This window comes from Lagopus leucura, unplaced genomic scaffold (genome assembly GCF_019238085.1).
Source record: "Lagopus leucura isolate 7727_CA_CO unplaced genomic scaffold, USGS_WTPT01 Super-Scaffold_100159, whole genome shotgun sequence".
Classification (NCBI taxonomy): Eukaryota; Metazoa; Chordata; class Aves; order Galliformes; family Phasianidae; genus Lagopus; species Lagopus leucura.
This window is the reverse complement of record NW_024962335.1, coordinates 1108480-1132307: the sequence shown is the minus strand read 5'-3', so window position 1 is coordinate 1132307 and position 23828 is coordinate 1108480. Positions and strand designations below refer to the sequence as shown.

Sequence of the window (23828 nt, the reverse complement as noted above, 5' to 3'; positions counted from 1 at the left end):
TTTAAATAATTTTTTTTTTTTTTTTTTTTTTTTTTTTTTTTTTTTTTGTCTTCAGAGATTCATCCTTGTTCCATTAAATGCATACTTAAATTTTTCATTTCACTTGATGATTAATTCTGAATTATAATAGAATAATAAACGGGAAATCATGTAAAAGCATTTATGACAACATAAAATCAGCTGGTGAATTCCATCGAGTTGTCAATATCATCAAAATATTTTTCATGTTTGCCATTACTTCTTACAGTGGTAGACAAGGAACTGAAGAAATACCTGTTATAATACGTGCCCTCCTATTCAAATTATTTGAAAGTAGCTTCAAAATATTATGGGGTATAATGACTTGTCAAGGTTAAGCGATTTCAGGCAGAGTCTAGAAATTCCTTAACAATACAAATCAGTGATACTGTCTAACCCCACATATTTTCCTCTAAAAATGGACTCTGGCTACTTCTAGATATTGCATCTGATGAATTATAAAACAGAACAACCAAAGGAGATTCTTCATAATGCCATGTATGTCCTTGTTTTATATGGAAAATACAGAGATCAATGATATCATCTTTAAATTTTTCTTTTTGGGTAAGTTGTTTTTTGTTATTGTTTTGTTTTCTTTTATTTGGTGGTTGTCGTTTTCCTTATTGTAAGCCATAAGAAACCTCCTATATATGAAATATATATGATGGCTGTCCTAAAAGTGAAATAAGTTAAAACAAGAAGTAGAGATGACATATGGTTTAAGATAAGGCAAAGTTTCAAAGGAGAAAGGGCTGACAAGCATGAAATAGCAGAGAGAGATCTCTTAACTCATAAAAAAAAAAAAGTAAGATCAGGAAACCAAGACAGGGAGGTAGAGAAGAACAGTTGTACTCTTGTCAACAAAGGTAAAAAATAATAATAATAATAATAATAATAATAAAATTAGAAATAATAGCTGCAGTTTTAGAGTACCAGCTGGCCAAACAAAAAGCTACTGTTAAAAAAAAAAAGTGGGAAAGACATTTGTGCAAATCTGACCTATGAGAAAACTAACCACACCATAAAAGAGCTCCAGCTATTCAGAAAAGTCAGTCTTGTCCAAAACTGTCCAACCTACTTTGAATTTTACTGTGATTCAGAGATCTTTTTATTTTGAAGTTCCAGATCAAGTTTAATAATAGCTTGGTTGATTTCTGGTTCAAGGATGTAATGTTTCAATCAAGTCTGCAGATCAGAATGTAGTTTGGTATGATGCCTTCTTCCTTAAACAGAATTGAGAGAACATCCTGTAAAGGACAAGGAGACAACAGATGGTGTGCTGTATCCCTGAGGCACAGGCATGAGGTGCCACTCTCTAAGTACAGCTACTGGCAGGTCTGTCTGCAAATGAGATATTGCAGTATCATCACCAGTTTTCAGAAGAGATCCTATTTAAAAACAACAACAACAAAAAAAACAAGTCAGGCTTTCTTGAGTCCTGGCAACAGGGAAGCAAGCAGAACAGACTGCAAAGCAGGCTAATTGTCTCCTCCTTCTACAGTAGATTACACTTATACTATACTTTGAGATTAATCAGTAATGAGAATACAGTGAAGGCAGTGGCCTAATGATGTGCACTATAAAATTTTTGTAATATATAGACTGTTTCAGAGAAACTCATAAGTGAGCTGAAGGAAGAGCACAGAGAGATGGATCTTCCTGGATTTAATTTGTCTTTTGCGTGCTCTTCAAGAGGGAGACAGTTTTTTGTCTGCTTGTTAAGTAGATGCTGTAACGGCTGTCTCTTCAGCTAGAGCATTTGACTAACATTCCACAAGGTAAAGGGGTTACATGACTTGACTGAAAACTGTGTCCATGTAATGAAAATTTACCTCTCTGGGGACAATCTGGCTAAACAAATCTAAAGGTTTGTTTGATAGAAGATGGAAAAGATGAAGAGAGGAACTGAGTTCCAAAGTTTTGGGGAACAAAACTAATCAAGATAGCAAAGCACATGAGGGGGAAGAAAAGTTCTCTAATAGCCTATAGAGCAATATCAGGGACTTGATTAATAAACGAAAGGAGTCAGAATTGTTTATTCCAGATCATACATTTCACCTAGCAGGTATTACTGAGATGTGATGGGAATGTGCAAGACCAACATGCTAAAAATAATGGGTAGGTCCAATTTCAAATGAATTAAGTACAGTGAAGGGCAGAAGTGTGACAGTGTTAAAAATTATTAATTTCATATCAGGGAAACATGCAGTCTTGGACTCTTATGTATCAACTATTTCAAGACTTAGAGCAGTGCTTGGTGCTTCCTTCTTATAATAAAAGCAGACTAGGGAACAGGATGAACACATTACACATTTACTAACAACTTTGAATTATGAAGGAATAACGCATTACCATAACGGCTTTCGTTCTGCATAACACTGGCAGTACTCATCCATTTATCAGACCTCATCTTTACAGATAATTAAGATTTTGAAACACAGAGACAGGATCTAGCAATACCATGTGTCACACTGGAATCACAGAAACGTCCTAAATGTGATCTAAATGATCACATGGACAAGATCACACAGCACAGACACTATCATGAATTTCACATTGGTTTTCTGCAAACAGAATGAGAAATAAAAGTATTATTGATGACGAACTATGTAAATGAAACTGAAAATCAAAGAGAAGAGAAGAATCTTTTGGAAAAAAAATCATTTGAGAAAGCTTCATGAATGCAACTGAAATTTAAAATCAATGCCGAAAGTGTAAATCTTCTGCTGAAGTGAAATCAATGTAGACCAAGAAAAATAAGATGAAGTGAAAAATTACACAAATAAAATAAGATTAAATAGTATTTTTCATGTGTCGCTAAATTAGAAATGCATATTACAGATAAGACATTTTTTATATTCTTCCTGATGTGAGTCAGAAGTGGGGAATAGAAGAATACTGATTAGTAAGGCAAAAGGAGAAGCAGCCTATTGCAGGAAAGCCTGAGTTGAGTTCATAAAGCAGAACTTGAACACAGAAAATTATAAGAATTAAATGAGAGAGTTGTCAATAATCATACACACAAGGAAGAGCGGAGAACTATATTTGTCTGCCCTAGGAAAAAAAAAAGAAAAAATAATACAGTTGTTTGTTAATAAAATACTTTCATAATTTTTGAGATTTTTTTTTAATAACATGGATTCTACAGCAATTTACAAATCACAGAATTCTTGTATGCAGGAATCTTTTTTGAAAGAGTTGTGCAGAGACAGATTTCAGAAATTCTTAGCAAACTTAAAACATTTCAGAAATTCTGTTAGCATTAAAAAGAACAAATAGAGCAAACCAAAGTACTCCAGGCCTTGCAGTGGAACCTCAGATAAACATCAAGTAATACTAGATGTGTCTGAAAACATAAGAACAAGATTTGCCCAAGTACTCAATATTTTTGACCAATGTCAACAATATGTATTCAGAAGTGACATTGATGCCATTGTGCCTGGAGTAGATAGTGCCAAAGCTCAAATTTAAGAAAGAAGGCTCGTAAATCAGAAGAGGGCCAGAGAAGACATGAAATAGTTTAAAAAAAAAGTGGGAAAAATAGTTATTGTAACAGAAATAGAATAGAAAAAAGATTATGGGAATTTTATCCGTGAGAAAGATGAGAGATGGCATAGCCACAGTTCATGAGTACATGCTTGAAAAAGGGACTTTTGAGAAGGTGAGCAGTGAGCAGAATGCCTAAATAAGTCCAGTAACTGATAACTGCACTTTGAAGTCATGAGCTTGCGTCAGGCACAAACTAATTTTAACATTTTCACTTATTTGCGAAACTTACGACAAGCTAGAGCCAGCACTAGAGCCAGCACACGGTCAGTTCTGCATACATGTACATCTTCATGCCAACAACAAACAAACTAATAGAATACAATCTCAAATAGCCAGCATGGACAGGAGGATTTTGGCTGGTCTTCCTATCCAGGAAGACAAAAGGGAATCCAAAGTTATTTTCTCTGTCTAATTATGGCAAACTCCTGTAATATTTCATGCACAAAGTCACAGCGAATCTGAGTTTCTGTGATAACAGCTAAATGACATCAGAGAACGTGGACAAAACCACCTGATGTGTCAAGGAGCATGCTTTTCAGCTCCCAAAGTCTACCTAGCTGAGCATCATGCAAGAGGTACCAGAGGAAGATAGGTGTTGAGAAACCTGGCTGCCTTTGTGTCATCAATGTCAGACTATTTTTTTCCTAAGATTTAAATCAATTATGACATAAAGTCAAAAGCATAAGGGGAAATTTAATCATCTTTAGCTATCTATCCTCTGCTGAACTGTATTGGGTGTACAAAGTTTGGAGGAGACATCTTCCCTGAGCCATCTATTGTACACATGGTCCAGGTGCAACGGGCAGAGACACAAGTGTGATCTGCCTTCCTTAAGGAACTGGGCAGCATCCCAGGGCCTGTATAAGAGCTGTACTTTAAGGTTTCATCTGGCCATGCACTTTCTGTTTTCTAAAGCAGTTAGCCCAGTCATTTTCAATAAAAACCAGCAAAAGAACATGAAGACCAGTACTCTGTTAGATGTCCAATGCTGGTGTTCATGCTTTGGAGTCATTTTCCAGCAGATCACTACATAATTTTACATGGGCTGAATGCAATTGGGAAACTTTTTTTGGGGAGGGTGGGAACCTACATGTGTTACTTTTTTATTCTAACCCTTGGATGCAGGAGGTTGAGTGGACGACTATGTTCTTGAAGGATGTTCTGCCTCTCAACAGCATCATGTTGTTGACTCATTATTTGACTAACTGGTTGTCCTCCTCATTCGTTACTTTAGTAGAGCCATGGGAAATTAAGTATCTTAACTATTTGTTACCTATAGTGTTCATGGCTTACAGTATGCCTATGCAGTTTAATTGATCTTTTACTTCCAAGAATTCCCTGTCTAACCCACCTCCACTCACATGCTGTAGATCATTTTCTTTCTCTCCTGCTACTCTTTTAGAACTGGAATCGTTGTTATGTCAGCCGAATGCAAAGTGTTTATCCATATAATACCCCAAGTGTTATTTTCAATTCCATTCTTCAGATCTCCCAGCAATGCATATGCCTTTTGAATCATCCCTCTGAAGTAAGCAGAGGTTTTTCCACAGACGGTCAAGTGTTTGTAATTAATTGAGAACTTATAAAAATATATGAATAATTCCACATTTTATTTAAAAGCTAAATTACTTACATTTGCTAATGCATTTTTCACTTGCTATTATGTGCTTGTGTGTCTTTTTTTTTTTTTTTTTTTTTTAAACTCTCCAAAGATCTTATGTCCTCCATAGTCTAGAGAGAGCCACCTCCAGACATTACTATCAACATAACACTCTTGCCCACAGTTGTTGACAGCTCAAAGTTCAACCTATTTCCAGGTCATTAATAATCATGATACAAATAGTGATAGCCCTAGATGCAGTGTTATTTGAATATATAAAGCTGTCATGATCTCATCTCCTTCAATCACTAGATCTACCTGTAAACTCTTGACATTGAACATTGCCCTTAGATGTTCACTCATCTGTCTCACACACCTTTAAATAATCAAGGAGCATCAATAGCTCCGACCTTGGGGAGCAATCAGTACCTGTCTTGCATTATAACTGAAAAATTGCAAATGAAAAAGCAAACTCCTGACCTGCAGGCAGTGAATTACAACAAAAATCAGATTTTTTTTTATTCAGAAGATGGGAGGATTATCTGGAAGTTTTTCTTACTGGACTGTAATAAAGAGATATTGAAGAGAAACATAAATGGGAACTGCTACTGTTCCCACTTATTCTCAACAGATGAATTTCAGTTGCATGCAACCACCCACAGTCTATCATTTTAATAAATGATGGACATTTTAAATAGGGCCAGCCTTGGTTTCTTTTTTGATCATTCCCAGAAATACAGAAAAATGAAGATTGGGCGTAACTTCTGAAGGTTACATTGTCTGACCACTTGCTGAAGGCAGTTCTATCTTCAGTGTTGGAGTAGGTTGTTCATGGCCATACCTTTTAAAAAGTTTTGAACTTCACCAAGGATGAAAATCTTGCAGCATCTCAGTATTCTCTTCTATTGTCTCACCACCCTCATTCTGATCAGTTCTGCATCCTACAGTTTACCATTTTAGGTGGGAAGAGAAAAATCATTTTCCTCCTTGCTCTCTGAAGACAGAAAAGAATGGAAAACATCCTGACAGCTAAGAACAGCTCTGTATCACCAACCTCATATTTCTTAACTAATCTAAACCCTACTAAACTAAATCCTTCCTCTGCTACTAGTAACTTCTGTTTCTCAGCTGCAGTGAGAGAATTAGATTCAGACAGATTCCAGCTGTGCCACCTGGAAAGTACAAAGCTGAGACCACTCACCTCTCTGCAATGATAACCATCTGAAATCAGAAGGGTATGAAGGAAAAGGCAGTACAGAAACACTCCTTTAGCATTTAGATAAGGAACACCTCTCTCAAACACTATTCCTACAGCCGTCTCATGACAGCAGAAATAGATGGAAGGACTGGCAACAGATCAGAGAAGTTATTTCTTTGCAGGAAAGCTTGTTTCCCTGGGTGAAATTCTTTCCAGGAGGAGATGAGCTATTTACTGTTTAGATTCTTTTTTCTTTCAAGTGACGCTTATGATCAGAGCCTTTTTTTCCCTAGCCAAGAAGAATTAGCTGATGGTCTAGACTCATGTGAACAACACACTTAACTCATCTTTTATCACAAGCAATTATATCATTGCCACCTATACAACTCTGTATTTAGATGTGATCAATACACCAACAAAAAGTGGCAGGCTGAAGCAGAACACGAATTGCAATCAGCAAAGACAGGAGAGGTTGAGAGCAGGGTGATGGTTTTTCTCTATTTGTCACCTGTTAGCTGGAGGGGGTCCCTTTGTTTTATCTCAGCGTTAAGTCCACAGCACTAGAAAAACTCCAGGTGATGCAGAACACTACAGCTGGCAGAACAGCAGCCCTCAACAAGTCTATATGTGCAGTGCATCTGTGTTCTGTGAGAGAAATGTGTCTTGCCCATAGCAACGCTCACCTTCTGCTGCCCATGACCCCTCTCTCATTTCTTCATCCTTGCAGCAGAACACGCATTTAAAGACAGATGTGTGAAAACATCTTCAAAAAACACCTCTACCTCCATCTCTTCCAGTGGAGGAAGAATTATAACACAGATAGGATGTCACAGATGCTCATTATTGCATACAGGTCTTCAGGTGCTCTTGATACCACATCAGAAAATATATGGATTAAAACATAAAATAGGTCTGTCCCTGCACACCTCTCCCATATTATTGTCCCTTATTTCTTTCATCCTTCACTTCCTCAGCACCTGCTATACCAACCTGAAATCCTGCTTACTATCTGACACAGACACTGCCTGCCTGCTCATGACCCTCTGCTCCATCGCTATAGGCAGGTTGATGGCATTGCTTACAATGCTTTTGTTCAACCGCCTTAAGAAGAAACCCCTGCTTTGGGTTACCTGTAACATGTTTGAGTTAGATAGGGCTAGCTAACTCAGACTTTTATATTTCTTTAGCTATATCATTTTGACCATTTCTTGCACTGATGAAGCTTATAGGCATGTGTTTCCGAACATAACATTCCACATAGCAGCAGGGAAGACTTTTCAGGGCAAATGGAGGAGTTGTTTCCCACTCAACTATTGCTTTGCACCCAGAACAAATGGAAGTGACTGCAGCCATCTCAGGAATGATGCTGCTGCCATCTCCTGAGAAAAGCTAGGCTGAGCATGTTTAACAGCACATTATAGTCACCACTGCCAGAGGTTGTGCCTGTGTCCTAATAAAATGGAGTATTTCAGCTTATGGCTGGACCAGTGCGGTCTGTAAATGAGTGATACCTAAGATAGCTGTTATCAAACTAAAAACACAGGATCCAGAAATATGTCTAGCAATTGTATGGAAATTGCATTTGCAGACATAACATTATGTTATTGCATATGAGGTGATTAATCTTCTCTGTTTCCTAGAGGCAAACAGGAAATTCCTGCTCCACCAAGCCATGGAGGACTCCAAGCTCAGCTAACTGTGAGAGATGAAATTTGGAATTCAGATATGTAAGTGCTTTTGTGACTTGAACTGAAGTGCTCATCCTTGTCACATTTAATCGTAAGCACAAGGATTTTGAGGAAAATGTCACAAACTACCATAGATGCACTATCCATTGATAGTTTCTGAAAAGTCTGTTGAAGCAGTCTTCAGTCTTTATTGGAAGTAGAGCTCAGACTCCTTAATCACTTAGATATCAACCACACTTTGATAACTACTTCAATCTAGTGATTGTTGTTTTTTTCCCTATCCCTTTCTCCACACAGGAACATATATTTACATGCATTCGCACAGACAAGAAAATGATTCTTATTTTCTAGGATCAGTTGTGTGGGTCTAAAACACTTTTGCAATGTCATTCATTCGCCAAAAGCAGTATCTTCCATGTTCACAAAATGTCCTGGAGGGAAGTATTGTATACAACCCCCACACCAAATAAACAGTAGACAATAAGAATGTTAATAATGTCTGGGGTTTTCTTCATTAGCAGCATCTAAAGGTGCAGGTTTATGCATGAAGCTGTGCTGAATTGCCATCTGCACCCTGGTGCTGTTAATGAGATTTCTTTCCCATTGATTCCTTAACAATAAGCTCCTCCTGACCTTTGTGAAGTACTTTGAGATGATGCTTGAATAGCACTAAGCAAGTACTAAATAATATCATCTGATAATTATACCTCCAGTGATGGCTATGGAAAAATACTTTCTGCTTTCCTCAGAGCTCATGACTACTTAACAAATATCACTATAGTAACATGACTATTCCTAATTTTCTTCGAAAAAGGCGAAGAAACTTTGGTTTACCATCAAGACAAAGTGAATCTGTTCTCTAAAGCTGATTCAAAATCCCAGTTTTTTTTTTTTTTGTTTTGTTTTTTTTTGTTTTTTAATACAGTGGAAAAATTCACCTTTCTTGGTCTGCGAATCATCACAGAAGCATCAGTGCAGATATTACACTTTTTCTCTGGCAAGCAATAAAGTGAGAGAAATAAACTTCTTTGGATAGATCCAGACATGGTCTGAAAGTTTTGGAACCCTGTCCTTGCTCAGCACATTTCCTGTCTTACATCCCACAGGGTCTTCAAAGCTAAGGAAACTACAAGCTATTTGTGGTGCAGTACTGAAAAAACAGTGAAATACTGTTCTTCGGCTTAGCATTTCCTAGTCAGCAGGGAGAGTGGGATAAGGGAAGCCACAGCCCCAGAAACCATGCAACTTTTTCCCTGTGAATACACTGTTGTGGGTGAAGTATCGGGCTTCTTCTCACAGCCTGCTACCCTCTCCCACTGCTACACCCGCACAAATGCCAGCACTCAGGCAGCAAGCAGGAGACAGTGTGATTCTGGATGGCTGTTGCCACACTCTGCTCAGCTGTGACAGCATATGCTCAGTGTTCAGAGCCAAAGAGGGACAGGATGCTGTCCTGGCACACTCTGAGCAGTAAGTGGCCTTCTGGGGAGCAAGGAGGTGGTCAAGTGAAACATGCCAGGGAGGGACAGGTAGCAAAGTGGGGCATCAGCAGGAATGGCAGTAAGAAGAGGAACACTCAAGAAAGGCTAAACACCAGAAAGGTGGAGAGAAGAAAGAAAAACACAGAGGAAAAAACTCTGACAGTACCAAGAGCTATTTTCCTACCCAAGAAAAAAGAAAAAAGAAAAAAGAAAAAAGTCTAAAACTGGAGTGCTTGGGGGTGCTTTGAGCATATGCCTTCTCTGTTGGAATGGCACCTCCCAGAGTCAGCGGGTTGGCTGCCTCAGCAAGGTGAATCACACCCCAGCTAACAGTGAAATAGCAGCCTAAGCCAACTACGATGCTAGCACAAAGTGATGGTTTCATAGAGAAAATAAGAATATAAGAATTTCCTTTCCAGATAGAATATTTCATGTTTTCATATCAGAAAGCATGCAAAAAATTTTGGTCATACCATCAGCAACAGATCAACACAACCATGGACTCTCTCCCCTACCCCTTCCTCATATCTTAGTAATTTTTAGACCATCTCCAATACTGGGATTCATATTCACGTGAGCTGAAGGTGGCAAGGGTATTCCCCTGCAATCTACCATAGCTTCAGAAGCAGCATTTGGAGCTGAAGCATCACAACAGGGACTCTGGCTCTACAGTGAGAAGCTGAGAAGCTTCACACCCTGAGCCCTAAGCAAAACTTCAGCAGATCTGCAGGCCTTCTGAAGCCGCAATTCATTGAGCTGGCAGGAAACAAAGCCCAAAGCACACCACAAGCAGAGAATATCTGTCATTTGTTTATTCTGACATTCTTGGGTGCATCACTTCGGCCTAAAAGGACAGCTTGTGTGGTTGCAGACTTCCTGACCAGCTGTGGTTTGGTATTCAGCAGTCCTGCTGAAAAAGCTAAGGGGACAGAATCAGCAGCATGTTGACTTTTTTTGAGCATAGACAGGCAAATAAAACAGAAATCCTTTTTTCTCTTTATCCTGCTCCCTTGAACATCTATTAGACAAAGAGCAGTATGCAGCATTCTTGTGCAAGCGCAGAGGCTTCTACAGATATAGCCACGGTTTCCACTTGCAATAGGACATCCCTGATTGTTAGGCAGAGTGTTTCAATATAAAACAGCCTTTGGAGCATACATGCTTGTTTTGAGGATCATATTCGACCTCAGCCTCATGTTTTATGTCTTGATTACTGCACAGCTCAGAAACCCCATAGATATCAGACAGCTAGTAAGATAGCATTATAAGTAGTTATAAAAGTTACCCGATTAATTCTGCTAAAGATAAAGTTGAATAATATTTGTGCAGCTTGCTCTGTGTAAAGCAATGGAAGGCTCAGTGGTGACACCAAAGTAGCAAGGTCTAAGGATAAAAGTAAGTTAGACCTAAAAATAAGAAAGTAAGATAAAAGTAAGTAAGACCTAAAGTAGTAGGTCTAAGGATTCGCCCAAATGCAGCAGATGCGGGCACAGAAATGAAGGAAAGAAGCCACTTACCTTCAGAAGGCCTCAGGTATGCAGAGATCCCCAACAAGATACCCTTACCTCCACTGCCAACCCTTACCTGAGGTCTGGGAAGGAACAGAACCAAAATCCACCCCTTCAAGTCACTCCATGCACTGTATGCACCTGATTTCCCCTAAGTTGGCCCTGCCTTCCCACAAGATACTCACTCACTCACTCACTCACTCACTCACTCACTCACTCACTCACTCACTCACTCACTCAATTCTTCTTCACTCTGTAACACATACTACAGCTTTTCTGTCTTCCTTGAAGTGAAGTAACCTTTCTATTATCCTTCAACTACAAACAGGCACTTAGATTTTATTGCTAGCAGCTGCTCCACTTCAGAAAAGGAGCCCTCCCTCCATTCTGATTAGTGACATAGTCTGAAGGTTTTATTCAACTTCAGAGACCATTAGGACAGGTAATATGGCATCTTCCTAAATACCATGCCTAAGTGTGCAATTAAATTATATTTCTTGCATGTAATATTCTGAACAGTCACTACAAACCACATTTAGCTGAATCTCACAGCATTTAGTTGACCATCTTATCCTCTAAAGACAGTGGTTTATGGAAGAATGAATTGCAGGCACTGAAGTCTGAATTAGGAAAACACTTCAGCACATGTTTAACACTATCCAGGGCAAAAATTAAACATTGCTGGGTCATTTGCTCTTTAAAGTTATAGGCACTTAAGCTAGAGGTGAAATTTACTTTGTGGATGTAGTGTATTAAATAGGTTGTTGGTATGAAACAGTACTTATCAACTCTCGAACAAGCAGTATTGTTTTAAACTCAGGAAGGTGATATGTAGATGGCTGAAATTTTTACTAGGAAACTATTTATAATGTATCTGAGACACACTGACACTGCAAAAGAGTAATGCAAAGACATTAAGCAATAATGAGATAAACCACAGCAATAACTAAGAAGGCAATAAAGTTTTCTCACATTGTTAGATTTCTTCCTCCTACTGGGTGAGAAATACATCTCTGCAATGTTAGCTTAGATATAATGTAAGATTTTGTGTCCATTGTGACAGCACCGGACGTAATCAAGCATCAGTACCAGAAGTCTAACACTTAGCCATTAGCTCAACCTGAATTGGCATAGATGGAGTATGCTAAAGATTATGCCAGGTATATAAAGCGCAGTAATGATGGAGTTAAATCATTCATTCTGCCACTTAATTATTTCTTCTAGCTCAGGGACTTCTCTACAGAAACAGTAGATCTTTATTGGATGCAGCCTGCCTGAGTGGAAGAACTAACCTGCATTGAGTTGCACTGAGGAGTCCTTTTTCAGTCTGTGTACGTTTTGTCATTGCACTTGTGAAGTGCAGAACACAGAACTATCCAGACATATTTTAGATGCATTAAGTCATAGCTAAAATAGAGTTCACTGATCTAAAGGACTTAATTCACTAAGACCCTGAGGTTTGGTGATACAGCCAATAAGTATTTCGTCTGCTTCTTTCCTCTTTCAGAGCCATCTATTTATGGTGTGATAAAATTATTAGTGCTGGTTATGTGTCATCATGCAAATGCTTTATTTTGGTGCACAGCAGTTACCACGTGCCTTTTCTTTCAGTTTTGGCATTTAATTGTCAAGATGCATTTTAGTTTCCTAAATTATGTGGACTGATTTAATAAAGCTGCTTACAAAACAAGAAAATACACTGACAAAGACAAAACATTATTTCATTTATGAAATTTATTACTAAAAATAGGACTTTGTGTGCTCAGTCATTGCTATTTATCAATGTTTGCTTAAGGTTACAATTGAACGAAGAACAGTAAATGCAATTTAGTGTAGAAAGGCAAGGTCACGTGGCTTGGGTCTTAGTTAATTTATCTTTCATGACAGATCCTATTTTCTGCTACTGGTATTATTACCCAGCAATACATTTCTTCCATGATAGTGCATCTGCAGCTTACGCACTGTCAAACTTAGTAGTAGCATTTAATTTATGTGACATTATTCAGTTATCAAGAAAAAGTAGTGCATGCTGAGAAACTCAGTGGCTATTTAATAACGGCTTAAAAAATGAATTCTTATGAGTGAGAGCAATGTCTCAAGTACTGTGCTAAAAACACTTCCTTCCATGAGACTGTTCTGTCCTGCTGCTGTTCCTGCCCTGGACACCTGAGCACTCGCTGGTAGGCCTCCAGATGAAGGATAATGGGTAGATGTGCTGACACAATAGCTGCAGAAGGAGCTTGACAATTAGATTTCATACCTTCTCCCTTAAGTAATGGCAGATGGATAACATGTAGATACTACAACACTGAATTATAGGAAAATCACACTGAATGAGGTATTGCATTAGTCTGTTCTATTCCCCTTCTTGTATAAGACCAGCTCTACATACATCACTTTCAACAGAAACTGATGTAATCTATCCTTAGAGACTTACAGTGATGGAGAAACCTTGTAATTTGTTGTATACACATATGGTTCTGTATGATATACTGGTATTCATTAACTGGAACACAAATATGCAGATGACTTAAGTGACCCAGCAATGTAAGTGTAAAACAGATTCCTTGCAGGATTCAATGGGAGTTCTTGTTGTTACTTACTATCTTCATCTACAAACTGGTTGCTTAGCAGTTTTTGGAAAACAGGGAAGCTGGTGGAGTGATAAATTATACAGATGCCAGTTGTAGATAACGACCTGAAACATTTGGTAGGTTGGGCTGATTTGAATATCCTCATTTAATACAGTTAAATTTGCAGTCTTATATCTAATGAACAAAAAGCATGGCTTATACGGGCAGGATTGGACAAAGTATTTCAAAATGATGCAACATGAAAAGAACTCAGGGTCTCGGTAGATAATTAACTGAACATGAGCCTGCAGCAGAACGATGCAATTAGAGAGTGAATGTCACCACTAAAGCCTAAGCAGGGAAAATATGAAGTGGGAGTAGGAAGGTGACATCAGCCCTGCCTGTAGCATAAGTAAAGTCATCACAGGAATACCACGTACAATTCTGATACCTGCACGTCAGACACGACAAGATGAAGAGTTCAGAAAGTCTTCCAAAAATGTGTTGAAGTCTGTATGGTATGCCTTTCCATGAAGAGATGAGAATGAGCAAGCTACTTGCTTTACAAGAGAGAAGCAAGAAAGACTGTTATCTAACCATAAAATATGCTTTTGATTGTGGTTTTTTTCTTAGTATAAGAGGAATAGGCATAACAAAAGGCAGTTTGGGGTATTTTTTCTCCTGGAAAGCAGGAATTTTGTGAGATCTAACTACAAATAAAGCACTCAAAAAACAAACCAATCCAGTGAATAATTAGCCATGTTGACAGCAATACGCTCGATCTTCTAATCCACACTTTAATCTTTCCAAAGATATGGCAATTTCAGCGAAATAACAGACCTGCTGCTGAGGTTTAGAGCTGAGGTGCTACCACTCACAGGATCATAATGATCTCCTGCAGCCTCAAAATACCTTTGATTGTCTAACTAACATATTTCTACTTGCTTTCTTTGAATTCTGTTAAATTACCATGATTTATACCTGCTGAGGAAGTGTCCCTGAATCCTTCAGATTTGAAAATGAGACATAATACTGCACCAGTTGTTCTGCGCAGGTCCACCACCACTGAAATCAATATCCTTGAACTTGAAGAAAATCTTGAAAATGGGAAACATGTAAAGTTGTTTCTGAACTCCACAGCCTGCTCTCACCATGGAAACAGTTGGCCTAAAATAATACTGAATCCTGGAAGTAGAAGCAGTACTTTACTTTGTTTTTACCAAGATAGTTCTACTGAATTCAGAACATCACATTCTTCATTTTGTCACGTCGCTTCTGTGTTTTTGTTTGACATAATATAGAACTGTTATGGTCCTGACTGCAAAAACACCAGACTGTGTTTTCAATAAATAATTCCACTTTAATGGCAAAGTAATAATTTAGACAGATACAGTGTGCACACCTGCAAAAAAAATATACGCAAGCTGGTTTACAAGCTAGAGGAACAATAAACCAATAGAAAATACATCATCCAGTTAAGTCCGATGACACCAAATACTTATTATTATTAGGGCTTTACAAAGACTACAAAACTTTTCAGATGATTTATTTCACTGTTTCTGTCTATTTACACGATATGTTACATCAAAAATGTACAAAATATAAAATGTATACAGACAAATGTTTCACAAACAATTTCTGAGTTGTAAACTAGGTGGACTCACTGAGATGTATTGCAGGAAGTTTTGTGTATGTGGTATCGTGTGTTTGTGTGTTAAATATGGCAGGAAGAGATCTGCAAGCTTGCTCAGAGCACAGGTACAGGAAAGAGTAACTTTCCTTTAATTCTTTGAGTCGGTCAGGATATACGCACTGACATTTTACAAACAGAAACAGATCCAGCTTCTGGGGCCATGATGTTGGTCTGGCTGAATCCGACATGCATAACATCAGTTGGAGTTTTATTAGGGCAATAGCACCGTGTAGGAACCTCTAGATTCAGTGATGCAGCTCAGTGCCATTTGAAAACTGCATTGATTTATCTTTGTTTTACAGCGAGTGACCACGGGGTGGCCACAGTTAATAGCACCAAATACACATCCTGAAGGTAACATCGATGGAGGTGTACAGGACACATCTACACAATGCCAAAGCCCTTGGATATCTTCTGGTTTATATGCACCTATTTGAACCGGATGCCTCTTGTGATAAAAAGGGCACTTCTGATTATTCTGAGCAGTTTTAATGCAATCTGGTTGTAGCCTGCCATGACATATGCACTTAAATCATTTCCAGATGTTTAGTCCCCCAAAATGTATTGGTTTCATAGAGATATCGAAACATGATCACTGTAGCATTGATAGCTCCTGCATAGTCATAACTGTAAGTACAGGACAAACACACCAGGTAAGAACAGCTTTTAAGGTTTGCATTCTGTATTTGTTTGTAACATACTAGAAATCTCAGCAAGTGAAACATCTCTTAACACCAACAGAATAAAATACAATTTTTTGTTTGTTTGCTTGTTTGTTTTTATTTGTGCAAGGCTTTTTTTTTTTTCTTTTTTTTTTCTTTTTCTTTTTTTTTTTTTTCTTCATATATTTACATTACCCACCCAATAGACTGTGCAAAACCAACCCACTTTTACAGTATAAACTCTTCCTCTTCCACAGTGGACATCACTGCTTCAGTGTTCCTCTATGCTGAATTTTTCATGTACAACAATAGCAATCAAAACAACATGCTAAAACCAGAAAAAGGAAAAAAAGAAACAAAACAAAACCAAAACCATATATTTGTGCTCATGCTGCATCAAGTGCATCCAGCTCTGCTGGATAAAAATTCAAAACATCTGTCCTCCAAAAACTCCATTCCATGGGACCAAATGGATTTGAGCCGATTTTCTCAGCGTTTAGGTGGCAGTGGAAGTGGGTTTGGGTTCCTTGTGTATTTCTGAGGGTAGGCAGAGCAATCTATTCACAAGATAAAAATATTATATAGCAACTGTTCTTTCTCCTATCCATTTCTTTAAAAAATCATGATATACAGATACGAGGCTACTGTGTTAACTGACGGTTTCTCATTAGTAAATGAAGAAAAAAACAGTGTAAATTACCAATGGTTTAGGAATTAAACCAACTGTAAAACTGTTCTAGAAATCTGTTTTAAGGCAGTGAGACAGCACCATAAGAAATGTTCCTTCTTTCACTGAAAAGGCTCAAACAAATGAAGCCCTAAGAAGCCTTTAATCAGTGTTGGTTAATAATTGGTATAAAACTGTTGTTAAGGAGTGGGCAGGTGGTTAAAAAAGACCTTTGTGGTAAAAACAACTTTATAAAATCTGTGACTCGTATACTAAAAACTTGATGGAGCGCATCACCGTGACCATGGCAGTTAGAATTAAATTGGCACTTATCCAGCATATCACAGTCATGTTTTCTGGTGATTGCACAATACTGTTTGTGCTTTCTGAGTTACGATCATCATCTTTGATTCATTTTGGAATGGGCAGTAGCGTACAACACCAACACCACCGCAGTCCTGTGACCAGCACCACGTGGCACAACAGAGGTTAGAAGAGAATTAGAAGGACCGCATTGTTCATGCAGCACCTCAGGGTAAAGGAAAGGAAAAAAAAAAAAAAAAAGGAAAAAAAAAACAACAAAAGAAGTTGCACTGTAAACTTGTACAGATAAACAGAGACAGAGAGAGAGAGCAGAGAGAGCGAGAGAGAGAGAAAAAGAGAGAGAGAAAAAGGAAAAAAAAATTCCAGTTTGGCTAACGTGTGCAATCTGCTTAGATGCCCTCGATCCAGGGCCCCTTCCAGTTGACAAATGGAGTCTCACTTGGCTCCATAGGTATCAAAATGCCTTGAAATTAAGCTAATTCAAGCTCTCCACTTCAATTTTTCTTCCTGACTTTGCAGTTAGGTCTCCTGCCTATCTACAACACACCGTTCTCATTCAGGGACCTCGGCGTGCTGCTTTAATACTGGCAGTGGTCTCGTGGAAGCAGATATTACCATAATCCTTCACCAAGGGCTGTCCATTTCAGAGAGTCGATTCAAGGGATGAATCCAAAATGTCATCGTGGTGGCTGGTGCTATCGCTGTCACAGCTTTGTGCGCTCGAAAAGTTGGCTGCCTCTTGAAGCCTCATTAGCATATTCATCTGAAAGAAGAAAGAAATGTTTACATAATCTTGTCTCATTTAATGCTGCAGCAGCCGTGTTAAAATTTAATTAAGCTGCCTTGCTGTATGAGGTGTGCTGGTATCTAGCTGAGGGGACTGTACAAAAGGATTTCTGAAAGGGCAGGGAGTCAGCAGCTCCTCCTGGTACCCTTTTTGCTGCCTTCTGGTCTTTAAATAGCAATGTGAGTTTAAAGGTCCAGAGAGCCAGAGGGATATAATGAAGCTGCCTGATAGCTCTCCTTCATTCAAGGGTGAGAATGGCTGCAGCTGCACCACCAGCAGGGGAAGGAAGCCATATCACAGCCGGACATCTGGGCCCATATTTGCAGACGGTAGAGCTTCCAGATCATTTTTGGATGGCAAAGAAGTATCACACTGGAAAAGCAACTGCAAACAAAATCACACTAACATAGCCATTCTGCGAGAGAGAGAATGGGAGGGAGTGGGCGTGGGGTGGTTTGAGGCCAGCTGCTTCCTAAAAGGGTCCCATTTGCTGCTGAAGGAACAGCCTAGCAGAGAGCAGCAAGAGACCCCCCTTCCCAGGAGAGTGGAACCCCAAATAACTCATTAGGGCATTGTTAGGATTTGAGGCCACCTGAAAACAAAACATCAAAAAGCAGCAATAGGCCCCAGAAAATTACTTGGGTGTTTGTTGCTCTACCTGTATAATTACCAGGATTTTATTTATAAAGTATCTACTTTTACTAGCATACTCAGGGCTTCAAGAGATGTTGACACTGCTTTAGAGTTTTTTTTTAATGAATAAATAGGTTGTCCATGGGAAAAAACAGGTAATGAAAAAAAAACAGAGGCAAAGGTACATCCTTGTATATGCACGTTAAGCTCTTTTTCTCTTTTCTGGGGAAACTTTACATTTCTGTGGTTTCTGTGGCACGCTATTTGCAAAGATTTCTAATAGAATTGACGAGCATTTAATACTCTTCAATGCTATCAGGAAGCTTTTGCTGAAGGTTAGGAAGTATTCATGTGGAAGAATACTGGATACATGCATTGGGTGTGTAATACAGCCTTCCTGTGAAATGTCCTGCTTGCACAAGCACAGTGTTTAGATATGATCACGCTCTCCTTGTGTCGCTGTGTCTCCCTGTGAGCTCCACCTCAAGCCACACATTCACAAGTTTCATCTTCTGACAACTGGTCAGATAGAAGAAGCTGTAAACAACAAATGATCACAGTGTGCAGAGAGCACGGGTGACAGGATGCTGAAATCTGCCTACCCAAGTATTGTGACCTTAGTGGAAGGAGATGCATGTGTGCTGGAAGCCTGGGCAATATGCTCACTGAGAGGTCAAATCAAAGGGCCAAACAATCACTCCAAATCTTTTGCTTTGGAAGATGAGATCGGATGAGCTGATTTCCTACACTTCCTTGGGATGCAAGGTCTGATTTGGGTACCAAATGCTTCCCCATACATTTCAAGGAGGTTGAAAAGTCACTGCTTTAGCATTGGTAAGAGTTTAATGCATTTTCCTCTATGAAATTCCCTTCTTCTGAGAGCTTCCTGTATTCCAGAGGTACTATTCTCTACAGTAATACTATAAATTATGATTGAAAGTCAATAGAAGAAGTGCTATATGGGAAGAGCAGTTCAATATATGCAATTTAATATCCCATTATCACAAGCAGCAATGGTTAATCTCAAACATTTGGGATCACATTTAGGTAAAATGATATATGGCATTTAGGGAAATCGACCTCTTATCTTTGAAGGGCATTATATTTGCATTCTTTTTACATTAAGAGTCTTATACAGTCACAAGTTTTCTTGAAATGTTCAGAGGAAAGGAAGGGTAACTGTAATTTGCATTTCCACTAAATTCTCTACCATAGCAAAGTTAGATTATGTGAGTTTCTCAGTTATCCTTCGTATATATATATATATAGAGAGAGAGAGAGAGAGAGAGAGAGAGAGAGAGGATATCCTTCACACATAGGATGTACATGACAAATTGGCTGACCTGGAAAAGTGTATTCAGAGCAAGCTGATTAAGCAAGTTGCTTAAGAGTGGTACCTGAATGATGAGTACTAGATACATGGAAACACTTCTGGGCAGATAGAAAATGCTTGTGATTTAGGGACCCATCAGTGTGAAGGTGATTCTTGCCCTTCTTTTTTTTCCTTACTTTATCTAACACACAGTAGACTTCATTTTAAAAACACAGTTTGGAACAGGTACATAACATATTTTTTTACTGTATAATGTACAATTTAAAATGTGACATCAAGGTATATACCGAAAATCATTTTTCCCTAAGTTTAAGTCATACCAAGGGATCCCCCTCTGTATCAGTCTGTGGAACATGCTTGGAGGTTGTTCCTTCTTTTGCTGATGCATAACCTTCATAACCAACATCTTCTGGTCTTAACTGGAGTAATGATGGCCACTCATGCTGTAGAGATGCAGAGCTCCACGGATATGTGTCAGCTACCCACTTGGAGGGATCTTCCCAGGGTGCCCTCTTGCCATACATCTGTAGTGTGAATATAACACAGGTAAGTATCCAATAATTTTCACTACTGGTTTTAATGGCAGACAAAAGTCATCAAACTCATTTAAACCTTTCTAGTAAAGGTTTGCTTTCAAACATGCTCAGCACTCAGATATGATAACACACTGAAAAGATTTCATCCCCATTAGTGCTCCTTCAATACTCAGAATGGATGCAAGTTGAACAGCACTCTGTAACTAGTAATACTTGTAGGCAAAGGTAGGAGCTACAAGCCTTTGGTATGAGAAACGAGACCTTTAGGTAACTTGCCTAAGATGTAAGGTGAAATTATCTTTGATCTATCTAAAACATTCAAGTTAACTGGATTTTATTTAAAGTGAATTAGGAAGTGCCAGCATTGATTGTTTTTTTCTCCTAGCAAAATGGGATGCAGAAGCAGACATCTATACAAACCCTGAGATCTTTCACAAGGTTAAGAGAAGAAATTCACAAAGGACAAGTTTTCCCCACTGTAAAGCACAAAAAGGCTTATAAATCTGTAATGCCAGAAAGAAGGAAGAATGAGAATACTATATGTTTAGGAGGTCTGGTAACTTCCTCACTAAAATGCACCCTCTGTACTCTGCTGTTCACAAGCAACAGGTCAACTGAGAGACCCTTGGCTGCAGTTTGACAGATCTCCTTTAGCTGTGCTGCCTTCAGTGACAATGACATATGGGACTTGGGAGCCCGCTACCAGGGTCTTCCATGATCTCTCTCAGCTCAAACAACTTCACACAGTCCAAGAAAAAGCATAACACTGGCAGAGGCATTTAGATGGGCTGTACTCCTAACATGATTCAAACAGCGAAGGATTCTAGTGCTGAAGCCAGAGAGAAGAGTCGTGCTTATCATTGCAACACCTGCTTTCAGGCACTTGCTGGATCCAGATTTTCAGGTTAGGCAGCCCCGTTCCCTGTATTGTATACAGAAATACTCAGACTTCTGCCCTAAACAGAGGCACGGCTGCTTAGAAAGGATCTGATTAAACAAGCCAAGAAGAAATGTTTCTTAGCAAGCTGACTCCTATCTCCTGGCTGTAGGTAGCACTGCTCTCATCCGAGACAAACAGTGGCTAAAACCTTCCTGGAAGCTGGGGCAAGGTTTGTAAACTGCATGTTTGACAAGTGAGCTTACAAAGCACCAGGCTAGAAAGTAATTTTCTACCCTTCCCTGGTTCCAGGAACATCTAACTATATCATATAAAAGGTTTCTGTTTATTGTTAGTAATGCTGTTCTTTGGAAGGCATCCTAAGCATATAAAAAGTGGAATGGCTCATGAAACAACATATTTTCTTCTGTCTGCTGCCATCTTCTGCTCCAAAATTTAAGTTTTTATTTAAGGAGTTACCCTGTATACTTGGAAAAATATGAACACGATGAATATCACTGTGTTTTTATGGCTGATCTAAACAAGTGCTCTTAATCTCACTGTGGCTGTTCTACTGGATGTTTGGCACTTTTTTGCACAGCATAAACACACTGTAATTTCCAGAAAGATAAGCAGTTCTAGGATTGTGTGAGATATTCAACAGGCAAGATGTGAAACGTCCATCTTGTCAGCATGCCACTATGTCAGTACAAGGCGATAAAGAACCTGCAGCTGCCTACATGGATCTTTGACTGTTCCATAACAACCCTCTCTGCATCATGAAGTAATTTCTTTCGCTGTCATGTGTGGCAAAAAAAAAAAAAAAGTCTTTTCACACTGTGCCTTGCCAGGGGGCACAGAGTTGCAGACGTAAAAGGAAAGGAAAAGGGAGAAAGCCAAATACAAACAGAAAAAAAAAAAAAAAAAAAAAAAAAAAAAGGATTACTTGCAAGATTTAAGTTTGCTCCAAACCTGTGCAGAGGTCCCAAATCATAACCTGTATGGAACAGTTTACAGTCCTTGATACTGTGAAACTATTCGTAGTCTTACTAAAATTACTATTAAACATTATTTGGTTCAATATCAATAGACAGAGAATGCTAAGAGACTGGAACTGGTGTTAAAGCCTAGGTTATGGAGAAGACACGATGGAGGGAACAATGAAATACTCTGAACTGATAATGCTGTTATCCACAATGATAATTACAGTCATTAGAAAGCCCATAATGAGAAAGAGATAAGGAAAGAACAAAATTCAGGGGAAGACAAGTGGCGGTGCAAGATACAAAGATGAAAAGGGACAGATCTTCATGCTCAACATGGCCAAAAAGTAAATTATCTCCGTCTTCTGAATGGTGAAAATATCCTTGTTCACAAGCTTTCCTCCACATGCCTGCATGTGTACTTCTCTACATGTTGGGCAAGATCAGGCAGACTAAAGCTCTTTTCTTACACCAATATAGAATCTACTAACTCTCACATCCAGAGGTAGACTGAGACCTGCTCAGGTTATGAGCAAGTCAAAAGGAGCCAAACATTAATATCTATGATCTCATCAGAGATTTTTTTCTTATAAATTCAACAGTATTTACAATTGGATGCATTAGTTAAATGTAACTTAGAGGAAGCCTATAAGCAATTGTTAGGAAGCAAATGATATACCTGAAGTCCTTCTCTCACTGCTTCCAGAAGATATGGCACCAAGGAGTAGTTCCAGAGGTCTGTGAACCACACTCTGGAGCCGTCAACATCCATGGGACAAGGGAGGAAAAGGCGGGGACCTGAGAAGTCAAATTGTGTATTGAAAAAGTAGCCCTAGTGAGCCCACTGAAAATAACCTTTATAAAATTTAAAAAGTGGTATTCAAGCATAGAGAATACAAATACAGGACTACAGTATAGGATCTACCAGTAACCTGTTATTAAAAATGAACTAGTGTCACTTTATCCAGTTCTATGGTCAGATGAACACTTACCAGTTTTACTGCCAAACCAGTGTAAAAAGATGACTTGCTAACAAAGCTTTTCCACTAAAAGACCTCAGGTATATCTTCCACTAGTTTGCAGAAATGACAGTCCAAGTGTTTTTATTGCTTTGATTATGCTGCAGTGTGATGGCCAGAAAAAATAAAGCTTACCAAAGTTGTTGTTGAGGTAATATTTTGTGAAGTTATTTTCTTATGATGATAGCAATTTACTTTAAAGTCTTCAGCAACCAAAGCACAGACACCGGGAAATATACACTATCTTTTCATTTTCATTTCAGCCTTGCTGGCAACACTAACTAGGTGAACTCCTCACACTTATTTTGTATTTATCACTGACAGATGACAAATTTTAAAAACAGAATTCAACTTTCACAAACCTCTGAAATAGTCAGCCTGTGTCTTTATTTCAAACCAGTTTGCTAAGACTCACCAATGGTTACATCTGAAGAGCTGTGTGTTTCTAAGAAGCTGTTGAGATGATGCCACGTTTTTGGGATCCAGTCAATGATTTTGATGAGCTCATTATTGCGTATGTTCTTTTCTATTTCAGTCTCAATTAGTTTCCTTCTCAGGTATCTTCCTAAGAAACCTTTAACAGGCTCTGTGTGATTAGCACACAGCACCCACCTAGGTAGAAAGGATAAAATGTCAAGTAGCAATGAATTACAAGTAGACTTCCTCTTTAACAGATAGATGACAATTATGTCATACGCT

General features: G+C 38.6%; 1 protein-coding gene across 5 annotated transcripts in view; it reads right to left on the bottom strand.

Annotated features, from left to right (window-relative positions):
- Positions 1 to 16085: 16085 nt before the first annotated feature.
- NAV3 (neuron navigator 3) overlaps positions 16086 to 23828 on the bottom strand; it is a 253829-nt gene continuing 246086 nt past the window's right edge. For all 5 annotated transcript variants that reach the window (XM_042890140.1, XM_042890143.1, XM_042890144.1 and 2 more), the window contains 4 exons: positions 23545 to 23741; positions 22790 to 22908; positions 20035 to 20238; positions 16086 to 17724 (listed from right to left, as the gene is read on the bottom strand). In XM_042890140.1, the coding sequence (XP_042746074.1) occupies positions 17605 to 17724; positions 20035 to 20238; positions 22790 to 22908; positions 23545 to 23741 (640 nt within the window). In that variant the 3' untranslated portion in view covers positions 16086 to 17604. The remainder of the gene's footprint in view (positions 17725 to 20034; positions 20239 to 22789; positions 22909 to 23544; positions 23742 to 23828) is intronic.